Below are 18,211 nucleotides of genomic sequence, written 5' to 3'. Positions count from 1 at the left end.
CCATCCTGGCTAACACGGTGAAACCCTGTCTCTACTAAAAAAATACAAAAAACTAGCCGGGCGAGGTGGCGGGCGCCTGTAGTCCCAGCTACTCGGGAGATTGAGGCAGGAGAATGGCGTGAACTCGGGAGGCGGAGCTTGCAGTGAGCTGAGATCCGGCCACTGCACTCCAGCCTGGGTGACAGAGCGAGACTCCGTTTCAAAAAAATAAAAAAAATAATAAAAAAGAGATATATACTGCAGTATTTATGGGTGATATGATGCTTGGAATTTGCTTTAAAATACTCCAGCAGAAATAAAAATAAAATAAAATAAAGGGGTAGGGATGAAATGAGAAAGATAAATTATTGCTAATTGGTAAAACTGAGTGATGGACTCATGAGAATTTATTATACCATTTTTGCCACTCTTGTGTCTGTGTTTAAAAATTTCCCTAATAAAAAGCAATAAATGTATGTGATCTTTAAAAAACAAAAAGGTAGTCCGTGGACAAAAGTGCCTCTTCTGTTTCTGGTTGTTTCCTGCTGTGCTTCCTGCCTTGTCCCCTGTTCTGATCACACACCATGTGAACACTTCATCTATCCAGTAAGTCCTCACTTAATGCCATCGATAAATTATTAGAAACTGTGACTTTAAGCGAAACAACATATAACAAAACCAATTTTACAACAGGCTAATTGATGTAAACAAGAGTTAACTTCCTACTCTGTATTTCTGGTCACAAAAACATCACCAAATTTCTAAATAAAGACCTAGTATTAAACATCAAAATAAACGTGAGCTACATATTCACGTAAGAAAGATTAATTCAAACATTCCAGTTTAAGGTGGCTGGAACTTATTCTGGCAGCTCAAGGCGCAAGGCGGGAGCCAGTGCTGGACAGGACACCATACCATTGCAGAGCGCACTCTCACACACACCCACACTCACTCGCACTGAGACAATTTATACTCACCAGTTAACCTAACATGCACCACTTTGGGATGTGGGAGGAAACTGGAGTACCCAGAGAAGACCTACGCAGACAAGGGGAGAACATGCAAACTCCACCCAATGACCCTGGCCAGGACTCCCTTTTTTTTTTTCCGCTCATCAACATTATAAAGAACAATGTCGAATGAACCAACATTATTCAAGGACATGCTGTACATCTAGAAATGGCTGGGTAGGTCAGTAACATTGGAAATTGTGTTTCAAAGTCATTGCTAGGAGATTCAAAATTTTTAACAGTCATTCCAGGAAGCCCGAGGATTTTGGGTAATGTATGACTCACGGAAGAAAGGGCCTTCCATTTTTTAGCTAAGGTTTGATTCTTTGAGAGATAACAAGTTAATTGGTAGCAACTCATCTTAAGAACATCATTTTAAGGGGACTGCATCGACAATCGTCATCAGCACTGAGTCTAGGAAGTTTCTGCCTGTTACCTTGTGTTTTCATGTGGAGTTGATTGTTTTCTGTTGATCTGAACCTTTTTTTTTTTTTTTTGAGACGGAGTTTCGCTCTAGTTGCACAAGCTGGAGTGCAGTGGTGCAATCTCGGCTCACTGCAACCTCCGCCTTCTGGGATTCTCCTGCCGCAGCCTCGCAAGTAGCTGGGATTACAGGCGCATGGCACCATGCCCAGCTAATGTTTTGTATTTTTAGTAGAAATGGGGTTTCACCGTGTTAGCCAGGCTGGTCTCAAACTCCTGACCTCAGATGATCCGCCTGCCCGGGCCTCCCAAAAAGCTGGGATTACAGGCATGAGCCACTGCGCCCAGCCGGTCTGAATTCTTATCTGTGACTTTTCCATTCTGGTTTAAATTTTCCTTGTCTGCAATGCCCTGTGTTTGTAGATCTGTGATCAACCAGAGCCAGCCCGCCCTATCCTTCGCCAAACTCCTTGTGCCTAGAGTTGATCTATACCAGACTTTAATTGAGCAAAGGATTCACATGCATTTTTTACTTTGCAGATACAGACTTTGTGTATACTCTGATACTTAAAAAGTGGGTTACTCTCTTGTCTCTATTTATTAATTCTGATTAGAAGTTGGTGGGTAGAATGCCCTTGTGCTTGCAAGACCATAATAACCATCTTCCTGACCATGTTCTTTAAGTATCTGGGGAGGATGAGCTACATATTCAAGAATCACAACCCTCTCAGGCCTGAGCCTCATGCCTGCCTCCAAAATGAGCAGACATTATATCAAATCTGATATGTCAATATCTTTTCTTCCACTGGAAGCAATAGATTACAGAGAAAGGAATTTGAATCATAATCCCAAAAGACAAAGTCCTGAATGCCATAATCCTGAATGCTGAAATTCCTTAAAATAAAAAAATCCCTAAAATCTAAAATCCCCAAAATCACAATCACGGGGTAGGTATATCATGTTGGGTGGAACTATTACCTTACTATTATCTTTATTTGGAAATTAAATATGGTTGAAGGAGAGGCATATGGGTGCCAAGTTGACAAGGGGTAGACTGTGGACCTAATTTTAGGTGTTAACTTGACTGGATTAAGAAATACCAAGAGACCGAGAGTTGGTAAAACATTATTTTGAGTGTGTCTGTGAGGGTGTTTCCAGGGGAGCTTAGTGTGTGAATCTGAGTGGATTTAGTGGTGAAGATGTGCCCTCAACATTGGCAAGCAGCATCCAATTGCCTGGGGCCCAGAGAGAACAAATATAGAAGGCAAACTGGTCTCCCTCTTGAGAGCGGGGATGGATTTTTCTTGTTGCCTTGGACATCAGAATGGCAGGTTTGCTGACTTTTGGACTCCACGACTTACACCAATGGCCCACCAGGTTCTGGGGCTTTCAGCCTTAGACTGAGAATTAACCATCAGCTTCCCTGGTCCTGAGGCCTTTGGACTTGGACTGACCATGCTGCTGGCATTCCAGGGTCTCCATCTTGCAGACAGCCTGTTGTGGGACTTCTTAGCCACCATAATTGTGTGAGCCAATTCCTCTAATACATCCTCTCTCATATAGCCATATACATATCTTATTGGTTGTGTCTCCCTGGAGAACGCTGACTAATACAGATTTGGTACTGGGGAGCCGAATATCATCCTTTCTAACTGTATTCCTTACAACACAATGGAAGAGATCTGTGAAATTGTCCCCTCACAAAAATGCTGTGATACGTGTACTTACCAATGGTAAAGATGAAAGTTTAAAAGCTAAGCATTATTGGTACTGCAAAAGCAGAAAATCACTTAATTGCAATGTCCAGGCAGGAACTAGACTTTAAATGGATATCATATACCTACAAAATTCGTGAACCATAACCACTCTCCAAATACAAGTGCGGTAACTGTTTCGCAGATCACAGAAGTTAAAATGCAGGAGAAAACACAAGGAATCTCTCCTGCCAAATTATCCAATCTTGTACAACTTTTGCACCTTCACACAAAGCACCATGCTTACCTTAAACAATGCCCTTCATCAGCAAATAAAAAGAATTTGACAAGCTCAGTGACTTTCAGAACTAAAGACACTTGCTGATATTGAGGTTCTTCCAGTGTTAAAAATCACATTAGATGTTGAACTATTGATTAGGGATTTGACTGCCAAATAAAACAGATTTATATTTACCATTAAATCTAACATAGAAAAACTAGCACATGCTTCACTTTGGCTAATGGACCGCACTTTCAAAACTGTTTCTTATTAACTACATACAACTCATGCCCCTGTGGAATCTGAAAATTCTAGAACTTGTTTGCTCATTTATGTATTAATGACTGGAAAAAGTGAAACACTTCATAAATGCTTATTTGAAGATTTAGTGTAGAAGAAAATAGATTTTAATTGAATGCCCAAACCATAATGACAGATTTGGAATTAGGTAAAACCAAGGTTTCTAAAAGCAAATTTTGAGGTGTGGCCAACAAAGTTTCTTTCTTACATTCAACCCAATGTGTTTGCGTTTGAAAAATTCAGATGAGTGGATTGGTCATGCAATACAGCAATGACGAAAACTTCAGTTTAAAAATGTGTCACTTGCCTGCATTGGCATTCCCTCTAGCTGATGACATGCCAGGAGCTTTCAATAAATTAAAGCAGTGTGTGCCTGAAAAAGTCGTCAAAGTTACTGACTGGTCCAAAAATAATTATGTGCATGGTAGAATAAGAAGACACTTACACGACGGTGTTGCTGTTCAAGCACTAATATTATTTCTCCTGAATTTGTGGTCTGTATATGTGTGCGTGTGAAATGGATTTCCATGTGCGCAAAACAACAAAGAAGCATGGCACAGAAAATGCAAAAATTTTATAGGGAATGTTTATGTCCACGTATACTGAATCCTAGCAGAATTTCAAAAACAGTAGCGCCAAATAGAAAATCAATGTGAAAGAGAGCCATGCTTTAAAAGAAAAAAAAAAAGCAGCTATTCATAGAGACCCAAGATTTCAAAATGATCATGAAAGTTGGCCAGCTCTTAGAAATTAGCTCTGGTGCAATTGCTCATACTCTATCCCTGTAATAAACTTTTTCATATGTTGAGTTTTCTTATTATTTGTGTTTTGGGATTTTTTTTTTTAATTTGTTCCCACTATTTTAAATTGTCAGCATTGGTTTTGACAACTTACTATGCTTTGAATCATTTCCAATACCTGAGATATGAACTGTGTAAAGACTTTTAGAGAGTTCTAATTCATTTAATGCATTTTTTTTTTTTTTTTTGCAAATTTGACTCCACAAGTGTTCTCACAACATTGACTTTGTGTGTAAACATTGTACTTTGTATGTACATTTTTGTGTATGTAAAGATACTGAAACTTCCTCAATAAGGGAAAAGATGTCCTTTTGGTACATCTGCATTTGTGAAAGGTAAAATCTCTTGAGATTTTGGTTCTTTGGACAACTGCCTATGTGGTGACGACCCATCATGGATTTCGATTATCTCCTCAAAAGACTTAGGTTGTCTATCATGGTATTTCAGGTGACCACAGTTATATTAGCTATTTCTTTGTGAATATGGTGCATCTGCTCATAATTGTCAGACCTGTGCAACTGTCATTGGTATGCCTGTTTATGCTTGCAAAAATATGTTACTATTACTTATTTTAACGTGTAGAGTGGCCTATGAAGTATTCTGTCATGTTTTTATGTTTCTCAAATAAATCCCCTTTGAAAAATGTAAACAAACAACTTTTAAATAATTTTAAAGTTATTTTTTCCAGAATTATATTTTTGGGATTTTGCTCTTTCAGGATTTCAACATTTGGGATTATGGACTCCATAATCCCAGGATTGTTATTTTTGGGGATTATGATCAACTCCCCCAGAGAAAGATAGCCAAGTTTATGATTCCCCTTTCAACCAATACTCCCAGGCAGATAAGACTTGCAACTTCCTTTAGGGCAGAGTTTAGTGTTGTAATCTGCACACATGGGTGCTCACTATGTTACTAATCAACTACTAGGAAATTTGATTTTCTGGGTCATGTTGTAGAAAGCATTTCACTATAATGAAAATGTTGACTTCCAAAAAATAGAATTACACTAGATACTTGACAAAATTATTTGTTGGGCTGGTTATAGTGGCTCATGCCTGTAATCCAAGCACTTTGGGAGGCTGAGGTGGGAGATCTCTTGAGACTAGGAGTTTGAAACCAGCCTGGGCAACATAATGTAGGCAAGACCTCATTGCTACAAAAAATAAAAACATATTTTTTTTAAAAATTTAAATATTTGGCCAGGCACAGTGGCTCACACCTGTAATCCCAGCACTTTGGGAGGTCGAGGCGAGTGGATCACAAGATCAGGGGTTTGAGACCAGCCTGGCCAATATGGTGAAACCTCATCTCTGCTAAAAATACAAAAATTAGCCAGGCGTGGTGGCAGGCACCTGTAGTCCCAGCTACTTGGGAGGCTGAGGCAGGATAATTGCTTGAACCTGGGAGGCGGAGGTTGCGGTGAGCCAAGATCATGCCACTGCACTCCATCCTGGGTGACAGAGAGACTCTGTCTCAAAAAAAAAAATTAAAAATTTAAAAATTATGTTAGAATGAATCAATGAGAAGCAGCTACCGTTTCTATTTTGCGTCTCTACTATTCAAACCCATTCAGACCCCAAAACATGCAGATTTTTTTAAAAGGCAGTCCCTTTCTCATAGTGTTGTCTCCAAGAGGCCTTTTACTTGTGAATCAGTCTGTATTTCAATATACTCTTTGCCATTTTTTCCTCCATTGTGATTCAGCCCTATCACATTTAAGGGATCCCTACATTAGGTAATTTGAACTTTGAATATTAAAATAAGGTAATAAATTTTGATTCTGTCTACTGAAGGCACAAGGCCCAGCTCACTTTCTTAACATGGCAACATCACTAGCACCAAATCTGAGGTGTACATAACTTGCTTTCTTGTGGCCATTCCCACTCCCAGATGAAATTCTGAAACTACAATTAAAGGAAAAAAAAAAAAAAAAAAAGGCAAGTTTGATTTTGTTTATCAGTTGCCCCTGAAGTCTATATAACAGAGCCAATTTTTAAAAAGGAGGCTACATAGAACCATGTTAAATTTACTGAACAAAATTCATTCAGTAAATATTTGGTACCTAATACGTGCCAGGTGCTTTACTAGGTGCTGAGGATGTAACATGAACAAAAATAACAAAGTCTCTTGTTTTTAAGGAATTTACGTTTTGAGAGACAAATAAACAAATACAAACATAAATATATAATATATCAGATGGTGATAAGTACTATGGAGAAAAATAAGGCAGTGTGGTCATGGCCAGGAAGGCCCCTAAGAGGGCAGAATGGAAAAGTCTTAGAGCACAGGCACAGATAAGGAGCAATGCTCACAGCCACAAGGATACCCGGGCAAAAGCCTTCTTGACCGGCTCACTGGGCAGCAAAATTATGGGGTTAAAGGAAGGGAAGCGGTGCCCACGGTTCTGTGTTTCTCTGCCCTAGTGGACATCTCACTCCACATGGGCTATGGAAACGACCACCTTCTGGAGGAGCCTCTGTGAGAAAGGAAAGGAAGACAAGGGAAAGCTTGTCTCCAATTACTCTCTCATTTATTCTTTGCATTGCTTATTAGCTGTTTTAGGAATCTTGAGCCAAGTCCTAGTCATTATTTTTGCCCATCCTCGAACTTGAAGCAGTCTTCATGGTCTGGCCTGCATTGTGCTAACTTGTATTGTTAAGAATACACTAAACAGACATTGCCAGCATTGAAGGTGGAGGTGGGACTCACTATAGAAAAGGTGATCAGGCAAGACCTATCTAACGAAGTGACATTCCAGCAGACTTCACAGGAGGAAGGCAGTGAGCCTTGGGATACATGTGAGGGAAGGAGGGTGTGGAATTCCTGGCCCAGAAACAGCAAGTGCAAAGGCTCTGAAGCAGAACTGCCCCTGGTCCATTCAAAGGAAAGTGAGGCAGCTTTGTGGCTGTAGAGTGAGAAAGGGGGAGAGTTATAGGAGGCGATGTAAGGAGAGCTTTGGAGGCCTAGATTACCTACAGGTAGGGCATTGTTCGGCTTTTATTCTGAATAAAATGTTGGGATTTGAGCAGGGGAGTGACATGATGTGGCTTAGATTTAGAAAAGATCGCTCTAGCTACTGTTTAGAAGAGGCTCTAGGGGCCAAGTATGGAAGCAGGAAGATCAGTTGTGAGGCCATTGCACCAATCCAAGCAAGAGATGATAGCAGCTTTGATTAGTATGTTAGCAGTAGAGACAGTGAGAAGTGGCTGAATTTTGGATAATCTGTATCTTGAAGGTAGAGCACACCAGATTTGCTGATGGATTTGATGTGAGGTTTATGAAAAAGAGAGGAATCAAGAATGACTTCATATTTTTAGCCTGTGCAATCGGAAAGAAAAGGAGCTGAGGAAACCATGGGAGGAAAATCAAGTTTGCCTTTGAACACGGTGTATCTGATAATGCCTACTGGACAAGCAAAATGGGAATTTGGAAAAGACAGTAACGTATGCCTTAAGGGGAATTTATATGAGAAGGTACCCAAGTTACACTAGTTTACTTGAAGGGATACATTACATATTTGGTTAGACCTTCCATTCTAAAACAATGAGAAACTGAAATTTATAAATGGTTCTTAGTGTTTGTTATGACTGTAACGCTAATACTTGGACTCCTGCATTGTCATATATTTATTATTTATATTTTACCAATCTACCCTCAAGAAGATACGTTTACAATAAAGATGATTTTGCAATGAAATCATTAAATACTTTTTAAAACATGAGCTGTCTACAAAGACTTGTACATGCATGTTCATAGCAACTTTATTCATATTTCCCAACTTGGAAACAATCAAAATACTTACACTGAAAAAAATGATAAATTGTGGTATATACAAAAAATGGAATACTGGCAGGGGACAGTGGCTCACACTTGTAATCCTAGCACTTTGGGAGGCCGAGGAGGGTGGATTGCTTTGAGCCCAGGAGTTCAAGACCAGCCTGGACAACATGGCAAAACCCTGTCTCTACTAAAAAAAATACAAATACTAGCTAGGTATGGTGGCATATGCCTGTAGAGTCTTAGCTACTTGGGAGGCTGAGGTTAGAGGATGGCTTGAGCCCGGGAGACAGAAATTGCAGTGAGCCGAGACGATGCCACTGCACTCCAGCCTGAGTTGACAGAGTCAGACTCTGTCTCAAAAAAAATAAAAAATAAATTTGAAAAGCACGCGCACACATACACACACACACACAGAAAAGAAATGACTACACAGCAACTGAAAATAAACAACTGCTGAGTCATGCAACATGGACAAATGTCAAAACGTTATATTGAGTTTTAAAAGCCAAACAAAAAGATTATATATGTACGATTCCATTCAAATAAAGTTCAAGAATAGCCAAAAACTAAACTATGGTCATAGAAATGAAAAAGTAGTTTTAGCAGAGGGAAGAAATACTTGCTGGAAAGGGGCACAATGGTATTTTCTGGGGCAGTGAAAACGTTTTGATGATCGTTAACATGGACATACAAAAGTGTCAAAACTCGCTGAGTTGAACACTTAAGATACATGCATTTCGTTGCATGTAAACGATCTATAAAACTCACAACAAAATATGAGCAAACTGAAGGGTTACTTCAAGCCCTACCAAAGGCTGATACACAGAAAAACCTAGGCTGAAAGTAATTAACCTAAGCAATGAGCTTGGCTCTGAGTTTCCCAGTAACGAAGGCAAAAGGGAAGCAAATAAATTATTTCGATGTCCTACCTAATATTAACATGTATCGTAAGTGAAAAAAACTTTCCTAACACAATTTTTAAATACTGAGATAAGAAGTACTAGATATTACATAATGCTTTTTATAGGACTTTTACAAAAGCTGAAGAAACATTTCTAGCTCATTTTTATTTCTATCAATCCTCAACAAAAGTCAAGAGAATAATATTATGCCATGGTTCTACAAAGACATTTCTATCGGGAGCTAAAGGAAGGCATTCATAGTAGTTTTTTAGAGTATCAACTAGCTGCAGGGCTAGAATCTAGGGACTCATTCCAGAGACATGAAGGATTCTCACATTTCACAGGCTCATCTTCCTGAATGCCTCAGCAGTGTTTTTGACAGAACTTGGGTATCAGATAATTAGGGGTTAAATAAAGTGTAATGTTCCCTGGAGTTGATTAAAACTAGATAGGTTTTAGCTGTTAAACTAGTATTTGGCTAATTATGTGTTTTAAGAAATGTTCTAAGAAGTTGCCGTATTCATACTCAAATGGAAAACTATTCCTGCATCTTAGTCTGAAGGCTTAATGGATATATTTATCCCTGGCATTCTGAAAGCTCTTCTCTCTCCTTTCATGCTTCACAGCAGGGGCATAATTGGCAAATCAGGAAGGGCAGTAATTTGTTGTGCAGGACTCCTGGACTTGTAAGACATTTAGCAACCTGCCTGGCTTCACCTACTAAATACAAATGGCATCCTCTAGTTCTGTGACAATCAAAAATTGCCCTTACATTTTAAAATGTAGTGCCAATCCCTTTTGATAATCACTGGGCCTTAAAAGAATGTTGGTATGTTTTAAATGTGGAAAACCATCTGGCCTAAAATACTATCCTGGAAGAAGGTGGCATTATGGAAGAAGACATAATCTTGGCTTGAAACATTTGTGGATATATATATAATTCTGTCATATAAAAATCTTAATATGGCCCCCACAGAACATTTTACTTAAAATGAGGCTCTAACTTTGAACAACAAGCCTGCCAAGATGAAATAGCCTCCAAGTATAACCCTTACCAGCTGAACGAGTTAATCCATGAAATGTAGCTCATTCATTCAACAAACATTGTCCATCTGAATAATGAAGATTGTCTGCCCCCGCAAAAAACCCCTTTGGTTTTAGTGAAGTAGATACCGTATTTTCTTTTTTTCTAGCTATAGTTACCAAGATGTTTATTCCTTCCTTCAATGTCAAGAATATCTATTATGTGCCAAATACTGAGGACACAGTATTAGCATTTTGCTAATAGGCGAGAGGAGGACTGCATGAAGACAGGTGATAAAGTATCATGAAAGGTATGAGAAACAGAGCTATGGTGGCATCTCAGGAAACTTTTAATCTGACGATCTGAAAGATGAGGAGGAGTTAACTTTTCTTTGTGGAGGGCAGGGGGTGGAGTAGGGACAGAGACAACTGTTTCAGGCAGGGCTGTAAGCTTATATGAGGCCAAAACTGAAAGATTAGGATGCAAATAGAGGAATGGTGCGAGAAGTCTAGTGAGGGCAGGATTTTAGGGCTTGAAAAAAGGATTTTCTCTTAAGTGCAGCAGGACACCATCACTGAATCTTACGGAAGACATAATTAGATTTATATTCAAGGCAACTCACTCAGATCCATGGGGATGAGATCTGAGGAGAAAGCCAGACAACTGGTTGGGAAATATAGTACCCAGAATAAAAATGACAGTGGGCAAGACTAGAGTGGTACAGGAAGGAATCATTCATTCATTCAATAAATAAGAGCTCCAACTACATGTCAGGTGCCCTACTAAGGTATTGAGCAGTCTAGTGGGGGAAATACATTAACCAAACAAGCAACAATGACAAAACATAAAATATTATATTCAAGTCACAAAAAAGAGACAGATGATGCTATGAGACTGAGAAACAAGAAAAGCCTTTCCTAATGGTTCAGGAAAGGTTTCTCTTGAGGAAGGGTCACTTGAACTAAATTCTGAAGGTTGAGAGGAAGCTAACTGAAGGGTGTGGGAGGAACAGATGGAAATAATCTTCAGGAAGTAAGAATAGCATTTACTAAGAAACAGTAAGGCAGGCAATGTGGTAGGACACTAGGAGCAAAGAGGGGTGTGATTAAGATGAAGCTGGAGAGTGGGTTGGGACTGGACTGTGCAGCATTAAGTATTTTGGTCTTTATCCTAAGAACCAGGGGAAGCCAGGAAAGTGTTTTAAGCTGGGGTGTGAAACCATCAAATTCGTGTTTTGGAAAGACTGTTGTGGCTCACGGGTGGGTGTGGGGAAGCAGGGAGAACCACTAGAGCAGAAGAACAGCAGGAAGCTATTGGGAGGTGGAGGACATGGTGACTGTGAAGACTTGGGGTTTCTGGCTTGGGTTTCTTAAATACACTCCATTTGTGATGGGGGTAAGACCACATCATTTGAAAAGAAGGTGTCTGCATCTTCTTAGTCACTAGGGCAAGAACTAGGTCATTGTGTATCACACATTATTGTATTGCACATTAAACTGTTGGGGAATGGGACTGAGGAAGGAGGATGGTAGAATGGGGGGAACATTTACATTTTACCTTCAACATTTCTATATTATTTGATTTTTTTACAATGAAAATATAAACTAAAATGCAAGCTTAAAAATCAGATATAGAAGTCCCATCAAATTATTGTAAGTGGGAGAAAGCTAGATTATCTTGTTTTATACCACTTAGGTCTCAATTTTGACCCCTAAAGAACCCACTCCCACTCATCCTGCTTCTCAGAACCAATCTGCAATAGGTAGCTGGAAGATTAAGTGTGGAATCTACAATCCATACCTGTGTGCTAACAGGAAATAATTTATGGCCTCAAAATTCACTAAATAGTTCAAAAAAAATATTAAATTGTTCTTAAGTTTTTCAGTAAAAGCCTAAAATGATCAATAGATAGCTGAGACTAAATCATGCTTCTTCCTCAAAAAAGCACTAGCCACAAAGACTCAGAAAGCAGCAAGCTAGCAATAACTTTGGACAAGATATTCAACAAACTGATGGCTGTATAGCTTTGTGGAGATGAAGAAATGTTCTTTTTCTAAATAGATACACATGAAGTCCTTAGTCTCGAAGAATTAAACCTAAGTCTCAAAGAGTTAAACATGCAAAGATTAGTGTCCAATAGAGTAAGATTTACATAACTCTGGGCAACAAACTCTTTGCTAGGTGGAAGAGAAGATGTCTAGTAAACTATTAAATGTGCACTTAGCAGAATCTTAGAGATTCTGCCAACATTAATTCATAACCACATTCAAACATAGAATCTAGACCTTTTCCATTCAATAATCCATGTCTTTTCATTTGCATTATTAATCAGCCTTTAAGTTTTACACTCCTCCTTCTACTATTCAAGATAAACAACATTTAGAACACTGTGTACGTTTTTTTTTCTTGCTTCTAATATGGATGTGGAGTCTAAAAAGGGATATAGGAAAAGCAGAAATGAAAAATTACACATTACAAAACAAGATCAGTGTTTGCTTGCTAACATACAGCAGTGATAGGTTTCAAAAAAGGCATTGTCAACAACTGTAAAGAGCTGTACGAAGCACTTTCATGCCTATTATTTTAATTCTCAGCCACCTTTCGAGCCAGACTCTCACTCCTGCGTCACAGATGAGCAATCACGGCCAGAATCCTAACAACTTGTCAAGATTTACATAGTCTCATCTTGACTTCTGTACTGTTTTTTTAAACCAATGCAATAGGGGCAGAATGTGTTGCAAAGCAGCAAACTAGAGCTATCTTAGATAAATAAATAAATAAATACACGCACGCACACACACACACACACGCACGATGGGCTGCATTATGGAACTTGCTATGGTCTGAATGTTTGTGTCCCCCCAAATTCATGTTGAAATCCTTACCCCCCGGCCGGGCGCGGTGGCTCAAGCCTGTAATCCCAGCACTTTGGGAGGCCGAGGCGGGTGGATCACGAGGTCAGGAGATCGAGACTATCCTGGCTAACATGGTGAAACCCCGTCTCTACTAAAAATACAAAAAACTAGCCGGGCGTGGTGGCGGGCGCCTGTAGTCTCAGCTACTTGGGAGGCTGAGGTGGGAGAATGGCGTGAACCCGGGAGGCGGAGCTTGCAGTGAGCCGAGATCACGCCACTGCACTTCAGCCTGGGAGACACAGCGAGACTCCGTCTCAAAAAAATAAAATAAATAAAATAAATAAATAAATAAAAGAAATCCTTACCCCCAAGGTGATAGTATTAGGAAATGGGGCCTTTGAGAGGTGTTAGGTCATCAGAGTGGAACCCCCATGAATGGGATCAGTGTCTTTATATGAGGAACCCAGAGAAATCTGTGATATAAGGTCACAGAGAGAAGACAGCTGTCTGTGAGGAAGGAGGACCTCATCAGACACTGAATCTGCAGGTGACTTGATCTTGAACTTGCCAGCTTCCAGAACTGTGAGAAATAAGCTTTTGTTGTTTGAAGTCACTCAGTCTATGGTATTTTCTTATAGGAGCCCAAATGGACTAGACAGAACTCAAGAACAGGGAAGGATAGCCAAGTCTCCCTGGAACCCACTGAGAGACCAGGCAGTCCTCTCTGGGTATCTGATTTTCTTTGTCATCTTCTCATCCACATCCTTTGCCCTGTTTTTTCCATGCCACACCAAGACCACAGTTTCCAGCATGGCACAAGAGTTCAAACGGCACATTATCCATTCAGCCCTAGAATGAATAATGAACCTGAAACCTCAGTTGGAGTTCCAAAATTCCTGGGACATGACTAAGCCTGGGTGAGAGGGGTACTCTCTACTCAATTGACTCTAAAGGAACTTATCAGAATACTAATGGAAATGAAGTAAAATCATGGGTATCATGTTAGATCAATGTGGCCAAATCAATGATTGCAAATGTTGTGAAGAATTATCAAAGGTTTTACTAAGATGATTATACAAAAACCTTTAAAAATTCAAATGAAACAATTATATTTAGTAAAGTGTAAGTCTGGGTCCCTGGGAGTCTGGAGGCTGCCTGCCACACTGGACTGTGATGAAGGCATATTCCTACTGCATGAAGCCAGTGAGATGTTGGGATTATTATTGCAGTTCAGCTACCCTAATACCGCATTACTACTATAATCACAGGGAAAACAAACTAATAAGCTCCTTCCAAAATGTAAAGTTTCAATAGTGGCCCATGGTCTACTGAATGAAGTCCTTAAGATGACATATACGGTCTTCCATGACCTAATCCCATGCACTTCACATTCTGAAAGTCTTACTGACTCTCCTAAATGTTTTCCAAAGAACCTACACCTGTTTCTCCTTCATACTACTGATCCCAATGTATTGTAACTAGTTGGTTGCTGTCCGTCTCTTTTCCTAGATTGTGAGTCTCCACGATGGCAGTGGCTTTTTTTCTTCTTTGCAGATGTATCTTCAACATAATATCGTATGTTGGGCATATAAAAGATGCTCAATGAGCAATGTGCTCCTAAATGTTCACAGCTACCTGAAAATTCATGTAATTTTAGAGCCTGGAAAGTAGGAAAAACCAATTCTCATTTTATTGAAACATATTATCTTCTAAAATTGTTAATTCCTGAATATCCAACTCACTGGCTTAAAGCTCTGACAATATTACTGAAATGAAACGAAGAGCCATGAGTAAATAATATCCTTTTGAATTAGAATAGGTTTCTAGACCAAATCCTTTAAGAGTTTGAAGCTTTAAAAACTCTGACCTCCTAAAGTCAGAATTGACATTTTTTGTCTTAGGAATTTGAGGTGAAATGAATCATAGATATTTTAAATGGGGGTGGATTCTGAATTATTTCAGAGAGGAAGCAAACTTAGAAGTATAAGAATCATCATTATTAACTCAAAATGTTCCATTTCTGAGGCAGGCACTCTCAGAGAAGCACAGTTCTTTTATGTTCCTTGGAAACGTTAGGCTTTGATAGCCCTTCCATGAAAAATAAAAGCATTTTATATTAAACAACATCATTCAAGGTTGAGGCTTAAATGTTATTTTAATAGTATCCACAAAGAATCTGGTTTAGTTATTAAAAGGACTTATTTTTATTTAAAGAAAACTCTATGATTTTACTCATTGTATATATATATATATATAAGTGAATTTTTAAAAAATAGTTTCTTCCTTTATGTGGATTCTCTTAAGATATGAAGAACCAAACTATTCTTTGGTTTTATTATATGGGAAAAACAACACGCAGTCTAGTTAAACAACTTTGTGATATTTATATTCCATTGCACAGATATGGGTTATACAAATTAGTAACACAAGTTATTTCTTAAATTCCAAACATTTTCTAAAATATTATTACAGCAGATGCCTAGGATATTAAAACATAAAGGTGGAAATCATTCTCTAAATAGTTAAATATGATACTGAAAATACTGCACATTTTAATTAGAGGAAAATTAAAATGTGTGCTCAAATGCTCTAACAAACTAGGTAGCAGGGCAACTAACAACTACAAATAAGTCACTGTGGTCCATTTTTACGTATGCATATATATGATTATTCTCTAGATAATCCGTCTTCTTGAAAATGCTAATAAAACATAAAAATCCAGATAAATGATTTAAAGAAATTGTAATTCTTCCTACTACCTAAGGTGACATGTACTATTATCTATGACTTCATACAGTTACTAATTCAAATATAAAAGACACCACACTTGGAAAGAAAAAAATTTTAAGGTAATGGTTTTAATTGAATTAATGAGATGAAAAGATAGTAAAGCCCTGTTTGCTACTTACATGAAAGAAGATTTTAAAAAATAATCACTGCACAAAATGTAAAGGGTGGGATTATGCTGTGGTATTAATTTTCCTCAATAATGTTTTTCTCAACTGTTCAAGAACAAATTAAAGTTTCCACGGCAAATTTGTTTTCAAAATGCCGAATTGCGAAACAATTGCTGGCTTCACGTTTCTGAATACCTGTTGGAGAGGGAAAAAGTTTTTTAAAATTTTGATTCTTTAGTCATAAACATTCACATATTTTTTATAGTTATTATTTAGATGTATAGAAGTATTTCACTCTATACTCTACAAAAACTTCTACAGTTTGAATCTGTTTATGCTGAAGAAAAATAATTTTTCTCCCTTTTCTGAACTATTAATATATTGACAGATCACAGCAACATTAATAATGCTACACAGATTCCTTACAAATTCATGAACTTGAAGGTATTAAAAATGTTCCGTATCTTGACTATGGTGGTGCTTGCAAGACCATGTGTATCTTTGTGGAAACTCAGAATTGCACACTAAAAAGGGTAAATTTCATGGCATGTGTAAGGCTGACTTAAAAAAAAATTATGAACCAAGAGCATTTTTAAATGTAAGAAATCAACACAGCAGTAAAAAAGAATGAAATCATGTCCTTTGCAGCAATATGGATGCAGCTGGAAACCATTATCATAAATGAATTAACCCAGAAACAGAAAGCCAAATACCTACCTTACAATGCTCTCACTTATTAGTAGGAGGTAAACACTGGGTACTCACTGACATAAAGATGGGAACAATACATACAGGGGACTATAAGGAAGGGAGGGAGGGAGGGAGGAGGCAAGGGTTGAAAAACTACCTATTGGGGAATGCTTTTACACTGTTGGTGGGAGTGTAAATTAGTTCAACCATTGTGGAAGACAGTGTGGCGATTCCTCAAGGATCTAGAACTAGAAATACCATTTGACCTAACAATCCCGTTACTGGGCATATACCCAAAGGATTATAAATCATGCTATGATAAAGACACATACACATGTATGTTTACTGCAGCACTATTCATAGCAAAGACTTGGAACCAACCCAAATGTCCATCAATGATAGACTGGATTAAGAAAATGTGGCACCTATACTCCATGGAGTTCTATGCAGCCATAAAAAAGGATGAGTTCATGTCCTTTGCAGGGACATGGATGAAGCTGGAAATCATTATTCTCAGCAAACTATCACAAGATCAGAAAACCAAACACCGCATGTTCTCACTCATAAGTGGGAGGTGAACAATAAGAATACATGGACACAGGGAGGGGAACATCACACACTGGGGCCTGTCGGGAGGTGGGGGCCTTGGGGAGGGATAACATTAGGAGAAATACCTAATTTGGTGACAGGTTGATGGGTGCAGCAAACCAACATGGCACCTGAATACCTATGCAACAAACCTGCATATTGTACACATGTAACCCAGAACTTGATAATAATAAAAAAAAAAAAAAAAAGAGAAACTACCTATTGGGTACTATGCTCACTACCTGAGTGATGGGATCATTTGTACCCCAAACCACCCATCAGATAATATAATACACCCTTTGAAACAAACCTGCACATGTACTCCCTGAATCTAAAATAAAAGTTGGGGGAAAAAAAAAAACACATGCAATCAAGCTGGTTTCAGATGACTCAACAGCCAGAGATGAGAGAACAGTATTATTTAAAATGCTAGCAAAAAGCCAGGAAAGCACTTTTACTGGGTGACACAATTCCAAAGAAATCACACCACAGTGTATCTGAATGGCACTTCTTACTTTCCACAGCTGCCACATGTACTTTATTTTCACAATGAGCTTAAAAGGAAATGGGGAGATACTGTAATCCTTATATTTCAGGTGAGAAAATGAAGGTTAAATGATTTGGCAAAGCTACAACATTAGTTGTATCAATGCTCTGAATTCTTCACCCAAATTCCTTTCCAACTACCCTGACAGTGATTATTCCCAATATGATCCAAAAGGCAAACAGCCTGCTTAGAATCCAGATCTCTGAAAACACAGCTGAAGACCTGGTCCCAAGAGACCCTCTGGATAATAAAAACCCTTTCAGTATGGCTGAACCACAGTGGTTAGGATGTGAAGTTGGATAGGGTGACTAACGAGATGGAAAATGAGGTACCAGCATCTCAAGGCAATGACATTTCACATTGACCTTTTCTCTCCATCTGAAAAGGGCGGACTTATAAATAGAATTAAGATAATTCTATAGAAACCTGGGACTATTAT

At 38.6% G+C, this 18,211-nt stretch overlaps 1 protein-coding gene across 1 annotated transcript in view; it reads right to left on the bottom strand.

Moving 5' to 3' along the window:
- Positions 1–15,411: 15,411 nt before the first annotated feature.
- Positions 15,412–18,211, bottom strand: part of ITM2B (integral membrane protein 2B) — a 29,049-nt gene continuing 26,249 nt past the window's right edge. The window contains exon 6 of the mRNA XM_015438972.3: positions 15,412–16,142. Within this exon, the coding sequence (XP_015294458.1) occupies positions 16,057–16,142 (86 nt within the window). The 3' untranslated portion in view covers positions 15,412–16,056. The remainder of the gene's footprint in view (positions 16,143–18,211) is intronic.

Source organism: Macaca fascicularis, chromosome 17 (genome assembly GCF_037993035.2).
Source record: "Macaca fascicularis isolate 582-1 chromosome 17, T2T-MFA8v1.1".
In the NCBI taxonomy this organism is placed as follows: Eukaryota; Metazoa; Chordata; class Mammalia; order Primates; family Cercopithecidae; genus Macaca; species Macaca fascicularis.
This window is presented reverse-complemented; position numbering and strand designations above follow the sequence as displayed.